Source organism: Martes martes, assembly GCF_963455335.1.
Source record: "Martes martes genome assembly, chromosome: 8".
In the NCBI taxonomy this organism is placed as follows: Eukaryota; Metazoa; Chordata; class Mammalia; order Carnivora; family Mustelidae; genus Martes; species Martes martes.
This window is the reverse complement of record NC_137895.1, coordinates 45,741,646-45,764,219: the sequence shown is the minus strand read 5'-3', so window position 1 is coordinate 45,764,219 and position 22,574 is coordinate 45,741,646. Positions and strand designations below refer to the sequence as shown.

The window sequence follows — 22,574 nt, the reverse complement described above, 5'->3', positions numbered from 1 at the left end:
CATTTTGTCTGCTTGCTTATCTATTTGGGGTGTGTTCTGAGGACATAAGTTTTTGGATGAGTGGTCCACTCACAGATAACTCCATCTATTGTGGTGTCTAAATGGGGTGTCTGTCCGATCAGATGGGGGCCCCAAATGCGGTGCCACTGACTATTGGGTGAAAGGATTCACGTGAGGCAGGACAAGGGAGATAGAAGTGTATTGAGTATACCGCAAGGGAGCAGACGGCAGGACAGCAGAGGAGAGAGACTGTCTGCCAGGAGGCCATGGGAGGAGGCTGTTTTTGAAGAGGGAAGGTAAAAAATTAATTAATTGAAGAGGGAAGGTGAGGAGGTATGGTGAGGTATGGAATTCTCCCTTTTCTGGTAACTGTGCCTGGTTGTAAGTGGCCCATTTGTCACTGGGGCCTCTGGATATTTTGAGGAGGGTCCCCTGATGGGCCTGTGTTATTCAGCCAGAGGGGTGCTGTGGGTCCCTTCTGCATTCCATCGCTCAAGCCTGTGTGCCTAAAAGTGGCCTCTACATCTGTCCCTTCTCTTGTTTTTCACAGAATATAAATAAGGTTCATGACTACCCAGTCACATTAACTATGTCTGTTGGATCAGGGTGACAATGTAAAATTTTCAAACGAGTTTGCTTTGAGGCTCTGTCTTTTCAAAGTTTCCATTAAAATTTTAATAAAGCAAAGGGACCCATACATAAGTACATAAGCCAGCTATCTCTAAAGATTTTTAAAATTATACTGTAATTTTAAAAAGATTTTTCAAGGTAACCCAATATCAATAAGCAAACAAACATTTCCACTCCTATTACATCTCTATGGGTAAAAAGTTTTCATGTGTAAAAACACTAAGAGGTTCTATGTAATAATAATAATCGTAGCAAACTATGCAGTGCTTATAACATCCCAGATACTACTCAAGTACCTTCCCATCGGTTAGCTCAATTATTTCTCATAAGAATTCTATAAAGCAGATAGTATCATTATTGCTGTTTCACAGATTAGGTAACTGAAGCACAAAGATGTTAAATAACTTGCTCAAGTTTGTTCAGTTTAGAAATAGCAAAGCCAGGACTCAGACTAAGTCAGGATAGCTCTAGAATACCGTCTCCTAATTATTACACCGCCAGCTATTTCAAAGAATACCGTTGAAGCCTCAGGAAAAATAATAGTATTAGAAAAGAAATGAAAAAAATTGTTAGTCTTTCTTCACATATAAATGAATCATTTCACTTACAACCTGTAAGTTTTATTTTTAACTTGAAGGTCATCAAATAAAATAAAACATTCTTCTGACGCTTTGCACAAAAGAGTATCCTGATGGCTGAAAGTCACATGAAAAGGTATTCAGTTCTCCCGGACATGAGGGAAATGCAAATTAAAACCACAGTGAAATGCCATTGTACATTTAGCAAAAATGACTAAAATTTTAAAGAGAAGTAATGCCAATTTTGATGATAATAAATGGAGAAAAAGAGGTATGAAACAACTGGAATGCTCATCCATTGCTGGTGGAAGTATGACTCAACATAACCACTTTAGAAAACTGCTTGGCAGGATGTATTAAAGCTGAATATATGCATACCCCCAAGACCTAGCAATTCCACTCCTAGATATATACCCAACAGAAATTGCAACCATTTCTCACACATACCCAACAAGATATACCCAACAGATATGCACATACTTCATATATGCTCAACAAAAGACATATTTAAGAATGTTTATAACAGGGATGCCTGGGTGGCTCAGTTGGTTAAGCGTCTGCCTTCGGCTTAGGTCATGAATCGGGGGTCCTACGATCAAGTCCAGCATCCAGCTCCCCGCTCACTGGGAAGTCTGCTTCTGCCTCTTCCCCTGCTTGTGCTCTCTGTCTCTCAGACAAATAAATAAATAAAATCTTTTAAAAAATAGAATGTTTATAGCGACACTACTCATCATAGACACAAACTGACCCAAATGTCCATCAACAGCTGAGTTGTGGTATAATAATAAAACGAGATAGTATATTGGATTGAGAAGGAATAAACTATTGCTACATGCAACACATGGATAACTATAAACATAGTGATTGAAAGAAGCTCGGAAAACACAAAAAACTCTGCTCTGTATTACTAAGTGAAAGAAGCCAGTCTGAAAAGGCTACATCATGTATGATTTCAACTATATAACATTCTGGAAAAGGCAACACTGTGGAGACAATAGAAGATTCAGGATTGCCAAGATTGGGGACAGGGAGTGGAAGGATGAACAGATGGAAAACAGAGGATTTGTAGGTAGTGACAATGCTCTGTCTGATGCTATAATGGTGGATACATTTGTCCAAACCCATAGACTGTACAACAGCATGTGTATCTCATGTAAACTACCGAGTTTGGGTGATCATGAACCGTCAATAGGTTCATCAGTTATAATGAATATATCACTCTGGTGGGGAATGTGGGTAATGGGGGAGGCTGGGCACGTAGGTGGGCAAGAGGTATGTGGGCAATCTCTATGGCTTCCTCTTAATTTTGCTGTGAACCTAAAACTGCTCTAAAAAATAAAATATGTTTAAAAAAAAAAGAACTATGCACTGTACGATTCCATTTATAGGAAGATCGAAACCAAATGAAACTAATATAAGGTGTTGGAAGTCAGCAGACTGGTTCCCTCTGGGGAGAAGTGGGTGGAAGGGAACATAAGGGAGCTTCTGAGGCAATGATTATGTTCCATTTCTGGATTTGTGCTGATTTGTGAAGGTATGTTCACACTGGAAATTCACTGGGCTGGACACTTTAGATTTGTTCATTTTCCCGTATAACACTTCAATAAAAAAAATGTTCTTCAAAGATACATTGTTTTGGAGTTAATAACATGAGAGAAGTATGTGGAAATAACATTATTCATACTATCATAAAATGCTACTCCAGCCTGGACATTTCCTTTTGAAGTTCACAGGACGGCTTATCTCTAGAAGTATATTTGAAAAGTGATCAATTAAAAAGTGCTGGAATGGCTCCAGCCTGGATCCATTGTTAACAAAGGTATCTGGCAGAAAGCTAAATGCTACTGGATCTCCCAAGACAAATTTTAAATTGTTGTACCTAGAAGAAATGGGAATTGCACTACGCTGCTAAAGAAGAAAATATTTGTCTTTAACTGTGGTCGAGATTAAAGAACCATCTAGGAGGGTTGTTTTCTTAATTTGCTTAATAGTCACACTATAAGGAATGGCCTCTTTGTTCACTGATTCCTGTACCGGGTCTCAAATATTAACCATACCTGGATATTAAGATAGTGGAGTAAGTACCTAATGCAAGCATTCCTCCCGCAACAAATCCATAAAAATGATAGGAAGGGTGTTTCAGCAAGAGAAAGAGGAGAAAATGAAAAGTAGAAGGAACAAAGAGGGAAAGAAGGGGAGAAAGAAAGAGAAGGAGGGGAAGAAGAAGCACTAGCGGCAGCTCAAGTAGAGATGCTTGAGTATGGGAGTAGATGGGGAACTTTCAATGGACAAGAATCTTTGAAGAATCTCTAGGACAGAATGCAAATACGGCTGACTGAAGAGAGAAACCATAACACTAATTCTGAGCAAAAATTGTTGTGAGAGGTGGTATACACAAAGTGGGTTTTGTTCCCAATAGTGTTTCATAGTAGAAGAGCTTTATGCATCACACTTAGAAGCAATGTAGCCATTTGATGAGAAACATGATTTTTAAAAAAAAATTTTTTTTTAATGGATTGGGTGAGATCATCTGCTTGCTTATAGGAAGGCTGCAGTAGAAGAGAGTTCAAGTCAGCACTCACTGAGTATCTTCTATACGGCAAGACTCCACTAGACACTTGAAGTATACTATAAAACAAACAAACGAACAACAACAAAACGACCATGAGGAGTCAGAGCCTACTGTAGAAGATAGACACATAAACGTATCACTTCAGTATGATGCCATTAAATGTGTGGGGTGATATGGGAAGACAGAGAACAAATCACTTACCCTAACCTTACAGCTGGGCGAAGGCCTCCTGGAGGAGATGACACCCTACATGAGTCTTGAACAATGAATGAAAATCAATATGACAGAGTAGTAAAGCTTCTGTGTGCTGCACAATGGAGCTTGCGTGCCATAGTAACAAGCGTGGATTTCATTTGGAAAATGATACTCATTGAAAGGTTTTAGGGGTGCGTGGGTGGCTCAGTCATTAGGCATCTGCCTTCGGGCTTGGGTCATCCCTGGGATCGAGTCCCACATCAGGCTCCTTGCTCACCCCTCCACCTGCTGCTCCCCCTGCTTGTGCACTCTCTCTCGCTCTCTCTCTGTGAAATGAATAAATAAACAATAAAGTCTTTACAAAGAAGAAGAGGTTTTAAGTAGGGTGGTGTTTTGTCTAATTCTGCATTTTTTAATGTCTCTCTCTAACCATTAGAGGGTAGGCCTAAAAGAATAAGACTGATAGCAAGCAACGGTGGAGTGGGGAGGCAATTTCAGATGACTGGGGCAGAGATGATGAGCACCTGCAGCAGGGAAGAGTAAAGAGAGAGAAAAAGAGATAGGTAGAGAAGATGAAAAAAAGACGACTTGAATGGTGTCTAAGATTTGGGCTTTCCTGGAAGGAAGATGGCAATGGCACTAACTAGAAACTGGCACTACAGAAAAAGAAACAAATACGGAATAGGAAGTAATTATTTCCATTTTGAACATGGTGCATGGTCACGCATGGTGCATTCCTGCAAGATTGCTAACTGGACGTATGCAGAAGGAAATTAGATATATGGTTCTGAAATTTAGGGGAGAGGGATTAAGACTAGGAAATTAGATATATGGGTCTGAAGTTTAGGAGACAGGAATTAAAACTGTGGTTCTGAAATTTAGGAGAGAGGGATTAAGATTTAGGAGAGAGGGATTAAGGCTAGGATGGGGGAGTTATGGGCATCTCAGAGATACTTAAACCCAGGAAAGTAAGTAACATTCTCCAAGAAGAAAGGGCAGAGATTGAAGAGCACTAGGCCAAGGGCAGAACTCCAGAGAACACTGACATTTAAGGGATAAATAGAATAAAATCCCACAAAGGAGCCTATAAAGTAGAAAGTTCGGAAAGTATGGAAAGAATCCTGAGAGAATGATGACTTGGAAACCAATGGAGTACAGAGTTTCCAGGAAGAGTAAATCTAATGCAGGAGAGAGGCCCAGTAAATCCTGTGTTGATTAAATTTGACAATATGGAAGTCCCTGTTTCTTTGGCAAGAGCAATTTCATTGGAGTGTAGGGATGGAAGTCCGTGTATTGTGGGTTAGAAAGGGAATGGGAAGTGGGGCCTACAACTGTAGTCTATAAACAACCCCAAAGGGACTGAGAAAGATTGAGCAGCAAGTAAAGGAAGACATGGGATTGAAAGATCCTGCTTCCTGTCTGTTTTAGCAGAGGAAAGACTTGACTCTGTTTATACATTGAAGGGGAAGAATAGGTTAAAAAAAAAAAATAGAGGAAGTAGAAGGAGTTATTCAGGGGCACCTGGGTGGCTCAGTCTTTAAGCGTCTGCCTTCAGCTCAGGTCATGATCCCAGGGTCCTGGGATAGAGCCCCACATCAGACTCCCTGCTCAGCAGGAAGCCTGCTTCTCCCTCTCCCACTCCCTAGGCTTGTGTTCCCTCTCTCGCTGTGTCTCTCTGTGTCAAATAAATAAATAAAATCTTTTTTTTAAAAAAAGGGAAGGAATTATTCATGAGTAACGAACTGTCGCATCCTAGAGGGGAAGGGACCCATCAGCAAGGCTAAGCAAGTAGAAAAGTATGGGGATAGTAAGCAGGGGACAAAAAAGAACCAGAATTTGGTTTATTTCATGTGTGGTGGTCTAATGAATCTCAGTTGTTTTCATGAAGTGAGAAGGAAGGTGTACCATGATGGGAGTCGTTGATTAAGAGGTTTGAAGCAAGTGGTCAAGATTGGCCACAGTTCCTGAGGGAGTACATTGAGCAATCACAAATAACAGAATTGTACAGCAGTGTTGAGAACCCACAAAGACCATGAATTTATAGTCCCCAGTCTGCACATTTGTGAGTTTCTCTTTTCTGGTAGCACTCAGTACCCTGGGATAGGAAAAGAGAAAATGAATTATGGTGTTTTTCCAGAGCTGGGATTTTGCCAGGAGAATGAAACAAAAGACAAGGGACCAGGAGGTTGAGGGTGTTGGTGAGGTAGTGATCCAGGTGACCAATGCATGATGTAAGCTAGGTTCTTAGGCTAAGACAAAGCTCTAATACTGGAAGTATCAAAAGACCAGAGATTGAAATAGAAGACTAAGCTGGAAAGACAAAAGACTGTGTCAGGAAGACAAGGGTCTGTAAAGCTAGATCTTAAATGGGGGTGAGGGGAGAGTAGGGGAGCACAGGAGTAGGAATTTGGAAATAGAGAGGCTAATGCATTCTAGGGAAAGAGAATCACATGTGTGAAAACAGATGCAAAGAGGAACAGCAAGATAAGTGGACCACACATTGCATAGAGGAAAGTGACATAAAATCAAGGTGGAAACACACATTAGGCCAGATCATGAAGAGCCTAAATAGTTGAGGTATTTGTTCCTCTAAGAGGCCTGGAGCCAGCCAAAGTTCTCAGATGGAGGAGGTCCATATGGCTAGAGCTGGGAGGTTTGCCCTGCACAGGGACTCCTCTGTAGGGGCTGAACTCCAAGCCAAGCTCTGCTTGCAAACTAGTCACCTTGTTCTGCTGCTTCAGTGCAAAGATCTTTTCTGTAATTCATCATGCCCAACTCCAGAGGAGGCCCCTTTTCCTGTGGATGCACCTGAGGGTTTGCCTTTCTTATTCGCTAACAGTGGGTCTGAGTGGAGTGATGATCGGATAGATGGGCTTTTCAGGGTGACCCGTCTGGCCATGGTACAGAAGGTGACCTAGACACAGTAAGCATGAAGAGCAGAAGGGTTATCCACATAACAGGGACTTGCCCAAATGTAGAAGCCAAGAAGAAGGAAGGGAGGCCAGATCCAGAAGAAAGTTCTATAGAATTAATACTGGGTATCTTTATGGATGTAGGGACAGGAGAAAAGGGAAAAGTTGAAGCTGACTTGGATCGATTCTCCATTGTGTCCCTAGACCTGCCCACAATGAATGCTCAACTCACATTTGTCAAATGAAGAAAAACGATAAGAGTTGCAAACAACAAAGACATTTGTAAGAGAGAGAGACTGTCTGCTTGGACAGAACTCTATTTCTAGGAAACAATTAGGCCTCCTAAACTCTGAGTGAGTTGTAGAGCTCAAAGCTCTCATCTGGGAATTTAGGGTTCCTCCTGTGCCATGGTTCTAAGCCTTGCTTGAACATTCCAATCACTGGGGCAGGTTTTAAACATCCCAGTGTCCATACTGGACCAATCAACTCAGGCACTCTGGGGATGGGACCCGACATCAATATTCCATAAAGGTCCTATTCCAGTATAGAGTTGACTGCTCCCACTGAGCTCTCCAACCCCTATTCTAGATTTCCAGACATGGCCATTAACACAGCATCGGCAAGAGTAGGGTCAGAGACAGGGAAGAATGGTTAAACATATTTGACCATCTTGCCACAATGAATCTTCCATGTCTTATGAAATCTTTGTCCACAGTGACCACTTCTTCAAAATTAATTCCAACATTTTGGCAAAAGATGAAAAACTTAAAGAAATCCATTACATTTTTTCACAAATGTTAGGAAACTGAATCATAGACAAAAATGTTGTGCAACATGAGGCCACCTTTTAAAATCATAGTTTAAAAAATCAATAATGTACAGATTTGGAAATTATCTTACGATCTCCTGATTTGGTGCTAAAGTTATATGCGTGCCAGGGGTCAGAAGGACCAAATACTAAAAAGAAAAGTTTACAAATAATTTAAGTAAGAAAGAGAATACTTTTGTACAGAGTTTTAATGTTCTTATTCTATCATTTTTAACACAAAATTGACATAAAGACAAGAAGAGTTTTGCTAATCAAAGAGCGGTCCGGGGAAGTGTTCTTCCTAGGACATGGTTGTTTTTTATGATCCACAACAGATAAGAATTTGAGAGTAAAAGGGGCGTCTAGGTGGCTCAGTCATTAAGCATCTGCCTTCGGCTTGGGTCCTGATCCCAGTGTCCTGGGATCGAGCCCCACGTCAGGCTCCCGGCTCGGCGGGAAGCCTGCTTCTCCCTCTCCCACTTCCCCTGCTTGTGTTCCCTCTCTTGCTGTGTCTCTCTCTTTCAGATAAATAAATAAAATCTTAAAAAAAAAAAGAATTTGAGAGTAAAGGTTTAGAAACTTTTATAGTAATTGAAAAATCGCTACTGAATCCCATAACAAAATATTGAGCTCCTGTTTTATGCATTCTAGCGTTTTTATTTCCCTTTTCTAGTAATTTATTTTATTTTATTTTTTTAAATTATAAACCCACAGCAAATTCAAAATTTTTAAAAATTGGTCTTTCACCATGGATAGTTTAGTTTGGAAAACTAGAGGACCACTATTCCATTTGAACATCAATGCAAAGGTGAACACAGACTGAAAAAAGTAAATGCAGACAAATTTCTTTTTATCTTATCTGCTTTGAATTTATATTTTAGAGGCCTATTTCATTTTACCTTAGATGGTTGATATGAAAAGTTATTTTCTGCTATAGGCTTATATGCATTGCTTAGAAGCTCTTTAAAAGAAAACATAAGAGGTGCCTGGGTAGCTCTGTTGGTTAAGCATCCAGCTCTTGGTTTCAGCTCAGGTCATGCTCTCCCTGTCGTGGGACTGAGCCCCACATCAGGCTCTGCACTCAGCATGAAGTCTGCCTCAGATTCTCTCTCCCTCTCCCTCCCACTCTCTCTCTCTCTCCCTCTCCCAAATAAATAAATAAATAAAATCTTTAAAAAAGAAAACAAACTTACTAGAAAACACGTGGTAAAGGAATGGATTAGCAGGATTTGCTCATTTTCTAAGAGGAACCCCAATATCAGGTAACACAGAGAAGTTATTAATTCCTCTTGGGAAAGGGAGATTCCTCTTTTTAAGAAATAAGTCGCTCTCTTTTGATTGGAAACAGCTAGCAAGAGTTTAGTAGCATAAGTAGTTTAGAGACACCCTAGTAGCATAAGTAGTTTAGAGACACCCTAGTAGCATAAGTAGTTTAGAGACACCCTAGTTTAACTACAGGGAAGCCTGCCACATGGAGATGATTTCTCCTGAGATCATGCAGCTGATGAATGAGGTCAGGATTCAAACCCAAGACTCTATACCCTGACAGTGTCTTGCTTTCTCCACTGTTCCACCATCCGAAGTGTTCCGGGGGGACCCTGAGAGTGAAGGCTTATATAAGCTTCACTTCCAGGAAACTGAGATAGGATAGTGAGTATTAAAGTCATGTGGAATGTTTATGAATCTCTTTAAATGTAAATTTCCTCATTCTGTTTAGAGCTTTTGGCATATAGACAAGAGTGATGTGTGTCCCGAACTGTTTTGCACATCACCCAGAAAAATATAACAGGAGAGGAAACTTAGTGCTCTCCATACCAGCTGTCTTCTTGCTGAAACTGGTTTGATCTTGGTTGCTAATAAACATGCTTGGAAAGCAAACTGTCTTGATTCTTTTAGGAAATAAGTGGGATATCAATGAGAAAATAAGTGAGTACCTAAGAAATATCAAGTCCTTGCAGGGATTATATAGTCCCTGTGAGGAATCCAGAAACTTCATTGATTAGTTTTATACATGTCTGTTCGGTGAACTAAACAACTTTGCTACTTCAGAGAAGTAACTGCACCACAAATTTAAATTGCTGATCAATTATTTGCACTGTTACCTAGACAGTGGGAGAAAACCATCCAGATATTCAATATACAGAAAACCAAAAATTTTAGTGTATATTTTTGACATCGTTTAATTTTAGCTTAAGAATATAGCATGTTACTCAGCTATTTAAGTGTTCAGTAGCAGATATTAAAATGTATAATTGTCTTTTTACCATACTCTGAAATATTTAACTGAATATTTTATCTGCCTGTTCATGCTAGTGACTTTTCAGTCACTTTTTAAAGAGTAAATGATCAATCCCTGCATTCTTAACCATTAGTGATTGAAAGTTAATATTTGATAAAGAAACCAAGAAATCTATACTGACTGACAACAGCCGATTAGATGCTATGGGTGTGACCACTTAAATAACAGGAATAATCCAGTTTTTTTAAAAGCTCATGGGTGAGGGGCGCCTGGGTGGCTCAGTGGGTTGAGCCTCTGCCTTCGGCTCGGGTCATGATCTCAGGGTCCTGGGATCGAGTCCTGCATCGGGCTCTCCGCTCAGCGGGGAGCCTGCTTACCCCTCTCTTTCTCTGCCTGCCTCTCTGCCTACTTGTGATCTCTGTCTGTCAAATAAATAAATAAAATCTTTAAAAAAAAAAAAAAAAAGCTCATGGGTGAAATAGATGAAGGTGGTCAAAAGATACGAACTTCCAGTTATACAATAAATAAGTCCTGGGGATGTAAGGCACAGCAGGGAGAATATAGTTAATAATTCTGTATTTTTTATTCAAAAGTTGCTGGGAGAGTAAATCTTAATTGTTCTCTTCACAAGAAAAAAATGTAAATGCAATGAATGTTAGCTAACCTTATCGTGGTAATCATTTTGCAATATATACATATATCACATCATTACGTTGTACACCTAAAATTACTACAATGTCATATGCCAGTTAGGTCAGTTCTAAAAATAATAAATAAAAAGAAAGCTCACTGTCTTATCTTGAGATAAATTTTAAGTATGTACACCTAATCTGAGATTATAATGAATTTTGAATAGAATCTGAACCTTCAGGTTTGAGCAAGCAGTCATGTTTTAAGTCAACCTTCAGCCAACTATCACATAAAGTTTTTAGCTGGTCTTAGCCACTGGTCTCTTGTCCTCTGAGATACAGATGGCATCTATCAGTGACGCTGTAGGGTTATGTGGGAGACCATCAAGAAATAGAAAAGTAAAAACAGAATAAAATCGCATTACACGGAGTTTCCCTTAAAACAAAAATTGATTGAGTTCTGCCCGAAGTGGCTTGTTGTTTCCTGTGCCAGGAACTACTGTGCGGGCCCAGCAGGAAGTGTGCTCCGAAGCGGGATCACATTACACCCTTGTTTTATGGTTCATTTCACTTATTTAATGCAATCTGAGAACCTGCAAAGGGAACATGTTAGAAGGAGGGAATGGGCTTTTTGTCTTGTTTTGTTTTGTTTTGTTTTTTAAGTTTCTTTGAATCCAAACATTTGTTTTTACAAGGTGCTTACAGCCCCCAGAAGTGGGACTTGCAGAGAGTTGCAAGGGGAAGGCATTTCTCTTTGTCACAAAATTCAAAGCAAGACCTGAAGTTGGGTTATGTCTAAGGTTGAGTTATGTCTGTTTCCTTTGCCGTCCTACTTCCATAATTTTAAACGTGAAGTACTGCCATCATGCCCATGAATGGTCTAAATCATTCTGAATTCATAGGAGCTCCTCCTAGGGGCTCTTATTTGACAGAGAGCCCGAGATGGGCGGGGGCTGGGGTGGGAGCGGTAAGGAATATCTTTAAGATGCAAAACAGCGATTCATTGGTCAAGCGAAAGAACAAGAACGTATTGCTTGAAAATGTGTGGAGGGAACAGCTGGATTCCCTGGTGGTGGCGGACGCCGCTTCTCACGTGCTGTCTGTTTTCCTCTCCAGAGACCTCAGTATGAACAACATCAGTCAGCTGCCCCCGAATCCCCTGTACAGTCTCCGCTTCCTAGAGGAGTTGTAAGTATTGCGTAGTAGTGATGCGTCCAGTCAACACGGAGCACATTCCTGGGTTTGCCCCTCACACTCACTGTGGGAACCAGATAAAACAAGGCAAAAAAGCTGTCAGCACCAACAATTTTGGCACATGAGGAAACACTTAGTTGGGAGGGGAGAAAAAAAGAAATTGCCTAAGATTCTGGAAATCAACTTATAAAGGAGTTGACCATGAGGCTACAACTTTCTAAGGTGAGTCTTGAGCCAAACAAATTAAAATTTTAAAACAAAGGCAGTTTAAGAGGCCTGGATGTCTCTTTGGAAATAGTTAAGCAGCAGGATATTAAAAGTTTGAATACCGGTTCGTGTTTATTAAAATAGCAAGTAAAGCTATAATCAAAACCAAAAACTGCCGCTTGGTTCGGGTTATGATGGGGAGAATGGAGTCCACATTCCGTAGCACCAAAACTTCTTGTCCTAATCACTTTTAATTACTATTTTCCTACTTCTTAATTTAGCTTCCCTCAAGGCTTGAACAGAAAAACATGAAATCCACAGAGGACTTCAAACTGGGCTCTCCAAACTCCCTGTAAAAAAAATAAAAAAGGAGGAAGCTAAAATTAGCTAATGATACACAGAGGAGTCTTGATTAAGTCTCGTAATCACTTTCCAGAAGATGAAAAAGAACTGTATAATCCAAAAATCTGTATTTAAAAATTCATTTGATCCTCTTACTCTTTGGAGTGATGGAGACTAAGGGAGCCGTGTGCCATCGCAGTCCTCATGAAGAAAGTTTGGCACCATCCCTTGAGTACATCTTCTGACTGTTGATTAAAGGAATTGTGTGGGCAATGACCTCTTTTGAAAATACTTCCTTTATAAATCCGAAAGTCAGGGTCCAATCTGGGGAGTAATTTAAATGGTTGATGCACTGCGTGATCCACCCCAGGAAGTGGGAAGAATGTTCCATCATAACCAAATTACACTGCATCAATCTTTTCCCTTTTCAAGAGGATGAGATTCTCAAATTTCTCCCCTTAGGGTTTTATCTATATTTTTGATAGCCTTATATTTTTAGCAAACGCTATTGTCTAACCACTGAAATCAGTTGACCATATGCCCAGGTTGTTATCCAGGAATATGTTGGGGAAGCTCAGATGACAAGACTCTGCAGCAAGTTTTTATCAATCATGGTTTTTCACTCTGGGTTGTCCACACTCCTCTTTTCCCCTTTTCTTTCTCGCCATTTCCATGGCTAAAAAGTAACCTTGATCAGGACTGAGTCCTTGTCTATCTTAGTCGTGGCTTGTATGTGATAATAATCAATACATTTTTGATGAACAAATGAATACCGAGAAAGCAAAAATGTAAAAGGAGCTTCTCATCCAAGTTAGCTGCCTTAGGAAAAAGCAACAGACATGGCAGACATTCGCCAAAATTTCTATTGATTACCTTTAGCAACTTTCAGTTAGGGTTTTTTCCTGATTTCCATCCTTCTCATCTTCCCTTCCTCACCATAACTAATACACGATGCTTGGTCCTATGTACACCCCCAACCCCGCATTTTGAAAGTGTGTATTTGCTATGCTTTCTTCTGTCATTTCCTTACACTACACGATGGTACAAGGCTTCCGTTCTGTATCAACATGCACCTCTACTTTAGACCCCAAACTGAATCAGTAAAGAAAGTCCTTCCCCAAGGACTTTGTTTAATAGAATTCCTCCCTCAGTGACCCCAACTCATTCTAAATAACTCCTCTTTCTTCAGGAGGTAAATGTTAATTCTGTTGTTCCAAGGCCAGCTCTTCAAAAGATCATTGAGAAAAGTCAAGGAAAAAAAAAAAAAAAAGAGGGAGGGAACTACCATTTGAAAAAGATATTTTTCTGTATTGTCTTATATCTATATCTGGAAACTCCATTAAGTGTCTTGACCGTAAAATCATAGAATTTCAGAAATAGAGGAGACCCTTAAAGGGCTATTCATTCTAGTTTTTCATTCTCTTCTGGAATTCCCTCTGCTGAGCTGGCCGAGCATAATTCAAAAGCTAGACCACTTTCTCATATATAATTCTGTGTTGCATCTGACTGATGTTTTGAAGACATCATTATTCATTTCGCAGCAAAAGGGGATAGTATTTATAGAATCTGGAAAAATGATCAACTCTGCTTGGTTTATTCTTTTGTTCCCAAGGCTAATTTGGGGGTGTTGTGTTTAAAATAAAACAAACCATAACAAAAAAGCAACTGTTTTGTAGAGCATTGCGGTTATGCCTCTGTTATGCTGCAGATAGTTTCTACTAGACTTAGCTACGTGTAACTCTATATTCTCTTCTAGAGTATAAGGTCTTCAAAATAATATTATATTATAATGACAACAATCATAGTTTAGTCTGTGCCATGCAGTGTTCCAAATGTTTTATACACTTTTTCCCATGAATCCTCCTAACAGCCCCATAAAGGTAGATATTCTTATTATTCCCATTTCATAGATTTAAAAAAAAAAAAGATGAAGTACAGAGAAAATTAAGGAACTGGTTCAAGATCATGCAGTGACAAGAGGCAAGGCTAAGATTCAACCTCACCTTCAAAGCCACACTCAGAAAGTAGAGGGAGCATTAGGAATTGTGCATAGTTCTTCTGTGCTTTTATTTTCCCTAATAGTACCTGGAACAGTGGTTTGCACAGTTGAATCCTTCAAAGTGTTGTTTAAACCAAGTTTTGTAATGATAGTTCTGTCATATATCTTTGTCTGTCTGTGCATGTGTGGACAGATGAAAAAGAGAGAGTAAGAGAGCGAGCTGTCTACCCAGTGGATGAGATTGGATATTCAGGTTATTAATTTACTACCATCACCTATTGTTGACAATGGAGAAGTATCATCAGAACTTTCAGATGTAACGTATCGCCAGTTTAGCATTGCTCAACAGATACAAAACCTTAGTGAATATTTTACAAGTGCATGCATACACTTAAGCCATTTGTTTTATATAGTATACTATCAGAACTAGCAAATGACAGCCATACAGCTAAAGACGGACATTATTTCCCCCCAAATTTTTTAAACATTTTATTTAGTTAACCTATAGTGTAAAATTGATTTCAGGAGTAGAATTTATTGATTCATCACTTACATGCAATACTCAGTGCTCATCCCAAGTGCCCTCCTTAATGCCCATGTAACCCGTTCCCTGCCCACCTCCCTTTCAGAAACCCTCAGTTTGTTCTCTTTGGTTAAAAGTCTGTTTCCTGGTTTGTTTCCCCTCTCTCTCTTTTTTCCCCTTCCCATATGTTCTAGATACAGACATTTAGAGATCTGTCATTGTGTGTGTGTGTATGTATCTTTTGTTATGACAAGAGAGCACTATTCTAGAAGTATTCTTTCATTCAGTTTATTCAGCTCGTCTCTATGCTTTATTTAATAGCCATAAAATAGGAAATTGTTACTGATACTATGAATCATATTAATAAAACTCCTACCACAAAACTCAATTTTTTAAAAATCATTATTAATAAAGGCAAGTTACTACTCTGCTCATTTGCACAAATCACCCCCACTTAATCATTTCCCTGATTTAATCATTTAACTATGTTACAAACTGTAGGCAGCCATGATTCATCCCTCATCCATCCCTGGAGCTAGACAAAGGTGTCAGGTTTTAAAATCCTCTAAGAATCCATAAATCCCTACAGGTACTCACTGAGTCAGTGTTTAGAAATATATGTAATAAGAGGCATCACCTTGAATGGTCTCCTCTCCCTCCTGAGGTGCTGGAATGCTTACTACCTGGGCCATGTATGTTGGCACATTCAAGTTGGGTTTAGCCTCTGTTACTTATTTTTTTAATCTACATGGTAACCAGACAAGCATAGGCCAAATGTCCTATTGCTGCAAGGGGAATGAGAGCCTTTTCCTCTTGGAAGAAAAAACAAAAACCATAATTGAGTGTGGCAAGGCTGCGCTGTACAGAGAGAAAAGCACAGTGTCTGGACGCCAAGCACAGGACTCTTGTCCCTTCCCTGCCATTTACTAGCTGATAATCCACTTGACCTCCCTGGGCCTCAGGGTATAATGGTGAGAGCTGCCCTGGCTGCCTTTGGAGATGTTTCTGAGAATTGAATGAAAGGATAATGAGAGAACTTTGCTAAATTCTAATCCACGTACCGAGTTCTATTAGTAAACTGAGAACACCTTCGAGAAGATTCTGACCTCTTCCTTTCCTATTTCCTGAGCCTGATTTTGCGGTAACCCAGGGATCCAGGACTTAGGAAAGAAAAGCTGTTTCGAACTGTGAGCTTTAATGGATGTATACGATCAACGCAGAAAAGTTCTTTACCGAATTTGAGCATCCTAAGTGCTAATTGCATTTCTCTCCAACAGTGTCTCTCTTGGTTCTGTTGATTCAGTTCTACCAGGGACTTACGTTAATGTTCGCTATTTAGACAAACAGCAGAGCCTACATTTGGTCCCTCGGAGTGTGTTCAGATGTTAGGAGTAATGGCAGAGCGTGCCTAATGCTGACATCTACAGGCCCCATTAAACTTAAATTCGTAGTCTGATTAAACCAGAGGGGGAAATGAACTGTTACCATTTTAAACAGTGTGAGTTGGAGGCCTTTGTTTCCGAGTAGTATTTTAAAATCTTTCCAGATTCTGATGCTATTGGAATCAAATACTCGATTTAGCCATCAAGGAAACATGAGAAGCTCTAGGGAGGTCTGTTTTTAAGTTACTATTGTTCCCTGAAACTATTTGCTCATATTATGGTTGGCCTTGAGGAATCTCTATATAAATAGTAATACCGATTATTGCAGATGAAATTTGTAATGAGAAATACCACCAAACTTCCTGAGAGCAGAATCTACGCTTGTTACTTCTACTTCCTCATCATGTTGCTGAAAATGGTGAGAGCTGTCCTGCCTGTCCTTTGAGATTTTTTTCCTGAGGATCAAATGAAATGATGATGAAAGAACTTTGGTAAACTGTAAGTCACATATTGGATGTGTTAGCAAAGTGAAAACACCTTCATGCCCATGAACGCTCTTCCTGCCCTTTGGCTTTGTCACAGTGTTTGGTCTCTCGTCTTCATAGATCTGACAAATGATGAAAAACACTGCCTCTTGGAAACTCTTTTTCTCCAATGTTATTTCATGGCAGTTATTTTAGTTCTCTCCCGAATGTCTGTCTGTATAGCTGCAGATAGACATTGTGATATCTGTCCTTGCGTGTGCACGCACACATGTATGTAACTTTCATTATGACGTTTTGGGCAGTGTTCTGAACATGCCCTATCTTTCTGGCTCCTCTTCTTTTTCTCTTTAGCATCCTTTCTCCTCCACTCGCAAATCCTGTAAAATGTAGACATTCCCCAGATTATTGCACGTCGTTTTATTGTCTCTTTTCTCAGATACTTTCAGTTCATTCATTGAATACATATTTACTGAGCCACTGGGAACATGGGACCTACTGTGGTTCACTAGCTCGTTCAACAGGTCCCTGCTCTAGTCGGAGAGACATAGTAAGTGAGGAAACTAGCGCCGTGATATTTGATGATTATAACGAGAGTAATGACAGACACAAACACAGGTGGAGAATAAATAACAAGAGAGAACAAGGAGGGAAAGTCTCTCTAAGAAGATGACATCTAAACTGAGATCAGGAGAATGAAGGGAATGAATGTTGGTGGTCCTAAAAGCTGGGGTAGAATGTTTCTGGCAAAAGAATAGTGTGAGTGGAGGTCCTGAGGTAGGAAAGAATGTGACACATTTGTGGACATGGAAGAAGATCATTGTGGCTGAAATTGAGTGAGAGCGAGAGGGACTGACACGGGGTGAGTTGGAGAGGAAGGCAAGGACCCTAACCAGTCAGGCTACGTGCAGAGTTCAAATAAGAGCAATGGAAAGCCATTGGAGGGTTGTGTACAGCTGGTGAAATAATGGGTCTTATACCTTTAAAAGATTTCTCTGATTTCTGTATGCCAAAGAGACCGGGGACTTACAGAAGCAGAGGAGCCTGATAGGAGGCTACAGACCCATTAGAAAACCCCTGCGGTCGTCTGGGAAAGAAACCCAAAAGTTGAACTATTTTTGTTAAGATAGATGACCACCAAATCAATATTTCTAGTTCAGAGTTCTTTTGTCTTTTATTGCTAGACCAGTGGTTCTCAAAGTGTGCTCCCTGGACCTGCAGTATTGGCACCACCTGTGTACTTGTTAGAAATGCAAATTCTGTGCCCCATTCTAACCTAGTGAGTCGGAAATTTAATGAGCTCTTCGGGTGTTTTGATGCATGATACATTTGAGGACCACTACTCTAGGCGAGTGGTTCTCGACCTGGTGAGATCGGAATCATCTGGAGTGCTTGCTAAACCACACACCGCTGAGCCCTACCACAGCTGCTTCAGCAGGTTAGAAGTGGGGCGGAGTGAGGGAGAAGTCAGGAATTCACATTTGTATCACATGCTCAGGGACGCTGATACTGCGAGTCTAGGGACCGCTCTTGGAGAATCATCTGCCCCACCAATACTACCCCACCAATACTTTAAAACTTAACAAGTGCAGAACCAGATTGCCTCATCCAGCCCCTCACCAAGCTTTTTCTCTCGCCTCTCCTACTTGCCCTCAGAATTCGTATCCAAACCTGTGATCACTGTGTCCGTCACTCACTTCCTTTGTTCTGTAGTTCTTCCTCTCTCACCCCCTGGTATCCGCCAGTTTCTCAGATCCAGAGCTCATGATTCCACACTGTCTTTCCCATTTGTGTACCCTAGTTCATCACCACGTAGGTCAGGTTCTTACTGTCTTTTCTGAGTAACTGTTAAAACCCATTAACTAATCACTTCTCCTAATTCTCCCAACAAGTAACAAATGAATCATCCTTTCTGGGGATGGAGACCATAAAAGCTTCTGGCGGAACTTATCCCATCCTTGCATATGCACTAGTTTCACCTGGAGCATTTTTAAAACTATTAGTTACTGGGACTTATTCCCAGAGATTCTGATTTAATGGGTCTCAGTGGGGACCCAGACAGTATTTTGTGAAGCCCTACAGGTGGGCTGAGACCCATTGGGCTATACAGAAGCGTCCTATCCAGGAAGACAGACAAGGACTCATCAGCTGATTGGATATGGGGACCAAAAGGGAAGTTTGAAGGTGAGAGATGACTGTGAGTCATGAGATTAGATGCCAGGAGACCTGTGAGGCACAGTCAGTGAAACAGGAAATTCAAGGGGAACAACTGATACTTTGGAGACAGAGGATGTCTGGTTCTGGATATACTAGGTGTGAGGTGCCAATAGGACATCCAAATAGAGATGTCACTAACACAGTTGGAATGGGGGTCTGGGGGTACGGTAAGTCTGTTCTAGAAATGGTGATTACAGAGTTGTCTACAAAGAGGTGATTTTGGGGGCGCCTGGGTGTCTCAGTCGGTTAAGCATCTGACTCTTGATTTCGGCTCAGGTCATGATATCAGGGTTGTGAGATCAAGCCCTGTGCTGGGTGTGGAGCCTGCTTGAGAGTCTCTCTCTCCCTCTAAAAAACAAAACAAGGGACACCTGGGTGGCTCAGTTGGTTAAGCCGCTGCCTTCGGCTCAGGTCATGATCCCGGGGTCCTGGGATCGAGTCCCACGTCGGGCTCCTTGCTCAGCAGGGAGCCTGCTTCTCTCGCTGCCTCTCCCTGCCTCTCTGCCTGCTTGTGTGTACTCTCTCTCTGACAAATAAATAAATAAAATCTTTTAAAAAATCTTTTAAAATAAAAAAAAAACAAAAAACAAAACAAAAAGAAGTGATTTTTGAAGGTACTGAAACAGATAAGGACCTTGAAAAAAGGTATAGGCTCTGTGTTTCCCAGTGTGGTTCTCTACCCTTATTAAAATCACCTGGGCTGTTATTTTAAAATACAGATTCCTGAATCCTTCCCCCCTAGAAATTCTGACTCACTAAATCTGGGTTGGGGTCTGGGAATTGGAATTTTTGGAATTGGGCTTCTCAGGAGATGACAATGCACACTAAAGTTGGAGACCCACTAGAGGAAAAAAGAAAAGGTGTGAGGACAGAAACTTGAGTCACAACTCTGTTTAGAGGATGAGAATTAAGATGGGGGCTCACAGGAAAGAAAGAGAGATCACCAGTTATAGTGGTAAGAGCAATACCATTGCACAGGGTCTGGAGGACAATGGAGGAATCTGAGTTAGAAGCGGTGAGGACAGTTCTGTTGTGGCCTTAACCCCAGTGGTACAGCCATTTGTGTCCTTATGTTCTTCCTGTTTTAGACTGATTTTTCCTGAACATCTAAGCTCCAGATGAACCTACTTTTATCCAAAGTAATGGTTAAAAACTCAAATTTTCGAGCCAAAATGCTATGTTGAATCAAATTCTCTTGTGTAAACTTTTCTACATAAGTGTGAGAAAATAACCTCTCTTAGGCTCAGTTTCCCCTTTGTATGAGGGGAATAATCAATCATGTTGTTTAATGTGATTTTATAGTAAATAACACAATGTATGTAAAGTACTTAACGTTGTACCTGGCACTTACGAATTGTCTAATAAAAGGTAGATACTGCTTGTATGCTTCAAAGCACTGTGCTTGGCCTATTGAAAGCACCCAAAGAAGGGGATGCCTGGGTAGCTCACGTTCTTGGGATCAGGCCCTGGGTCAGTCTCCCTGCTCAGCAGTGAGCCTGCTTCTCCCTCTGCCCCTCCCCTGCTGGTGCTCTCTTGATCTCTCTCAAATAAATGAAATCTTTGGGGGTGGGGGAGGTACTCAAAGAAATGGCTGGATTTAAATTTTATTTATTTATTTATGTATTTATTTATTTATTTTTAGAGAGGGGGTAGCAGTGGGAGAGGGAGAGAGGAAATCTCAAGCAGACTTTCCGCATGGAGCCCAACTCAGAGCTCCGTCTCACAATCCTGAGATCATGACCTGGGCCAAAACTCAAGTCTGACGCCCCCCAAGCACCCCCAGAAATGTCTTCTTTTAACTTCTTTTAAGGGTTATCTTATTCAAGTTCATTCTGCTCTGATTATTTAAGCAGCCCTGCAGTTATATAACTTCTATGCCCCCCCGACAGAAGACTAGATTATGTTTAAATAAAACTGAGAAAGGGACAGTGTTTTTCATTTACATAAAACCTTTCCGAGCTTTGGTGTCTTTAGCTACAAAATATGGACTGTAATAATCTCGGATCTATCTCCTGATACAAAGTATGGGGAAATGCTTTTTAAAATGTCACATGGTGGGTAGGGGTTGGTTGCGCACCTACGTGTCTCATTCAGTTAAGGGTCTGACTCAGTTTCAGCTCAGATCATGATCTCTGGGTCATGGGATTGAGCCCCACATTCGACTCTGTGCTCAATGAGGAGTCTGCTTAAAGATTCTCTCCCTCTGCCCCTCCCCCAATGCACCCCCCATCCCTCTCTCTCTCTCTCTAAAATAAATAAATAAATCTTTTTTTTTAAAGATTTTATTTATTTATTTGACAGACAGAGATCACAAGCAGGCGGAGAGAGAGGAGGAAGCAGGCTCCCTGCAGAGCAAAGAGCCCGACGCGGCACTCGATCCCAGGACCCTGAGACCATGACCTGAGCTGAAGGCAGAGGCTTTAACCCACTGAGCCACCCAGGCGTCCCTAAATAAATCTTTTTTTTTTTTTTTTAAATATTTTATTTATTTATTTTAAGAAACATTACATAGGGCACCTGGGTGGCTCAGTCAGTTAAGCATCTGACTCCTGATTCTGGCCCAGTTCATGATCTAGGAGTGGTGAGGTCCAGCCTTGTGTTGGGCTCCATGCTCAGCAAGGAGTCTACTTGAGATTCTCTCTCTCCCTCTCCTTCTGCCCCTCCATCCCCAAAATTAAAATAAATGAATCTTTTTTAAAGTGTTATGTAAGAAATCGTAATAAAATAAAATAAAATGTCAGTGGTGTGTAATAAAGAAATCTTATAGTAAACAAGAAGAAAACAGCAGGGTAGAGGGAAGAGGAGGGAGGAAAGAGAAGTTAAGTAGGAAATGTCTGTGTAACAGAAAAACAGTTTGAGGGCAGAAAAAATTTCTGTGAAAGAACCTTATCATTTTAAAAGAATAAGTGAAATGAGGCCCAGGGAAGTTTAGGGACTTTTGTTAAGCTTTACTGCACGCTAATGGTGAGAAGGAAGAAAATCAAAAAGGGAAGGGATAAAACAAACAACCCACCCTAAGAATTACAAGGCAAAATTTTCTCAAAAGAACTGACCCAGGAGGCCTGGTAGAACTTGCCAGCCCCCCTCGCTTAGCTCTGCAAATGCTCCTCTGCCTTTGGAACTCAGCCAGGGAAACCCACATTGGACCATGGTTCCCCACATGGTAATTTCCCTGAGGCTCTCAGCCGGACAGCAGGGTCGAGTACCCCTTCCTCTCCCCGTACACACCCCATTTACCCAGATGCCTCTCCCTGTCCAGGCCAACATCCAGAGAGAAGAAATAATCAGAGATCACATCTGATTGCTTTGCTCTGGTCCCTCCATTTTTTACAAAATAAGGCTATCAAAAAAAAAAAAAAAAGGTCCTTTGGATTTCTTTATTTTAGAGATTCAAACTACTACAGAGATTCAAAGAAACATAGACTCTCAAAGATATTTTAATTGGTTGTTCAACACCAAAATATCTACTTATTTGATTTAGTTGAAGAGGCATGTAACTTGATTTTTTTTTCTTTTTATGGCAGTTAGTCAGTAACACTAACAATAGTAGGACGATATGAGTCTTATATATGTAGTAGTATCTTTAAGAATAAAAACATTTTTATATAAAAATATCAGAGTTTTCCTTATTCAGTTGTATCTTATTATAGAAAAAAGGATGATGG

The 22,574-nt window shown here is 40.5% G+C and overlaps 1 protein-coding gene across 1 annotated transcript in view; it reads left to right on the top strand.

Moving 5' to 3' along the window:
- Positions 1 to 22,574, top strand: part of LGR5 (leucine rich repeat containing G protein-coupled receptor 5) — a 124,825-nt gene that overhangs the window by 44,513 nt on the left and 57,738 nt on the right. The window contains exon 2 of the mRNA XM_080811189.1: positions 11,680 to 11,751. Coding sequence (XP_080667315.1) covers positions 11,680 to 11,751 — 72 coding nt within the window. The remainder of the gene's footprint in view (positions 1 to 11,679; positions 11,752 to 22,574) is intronic.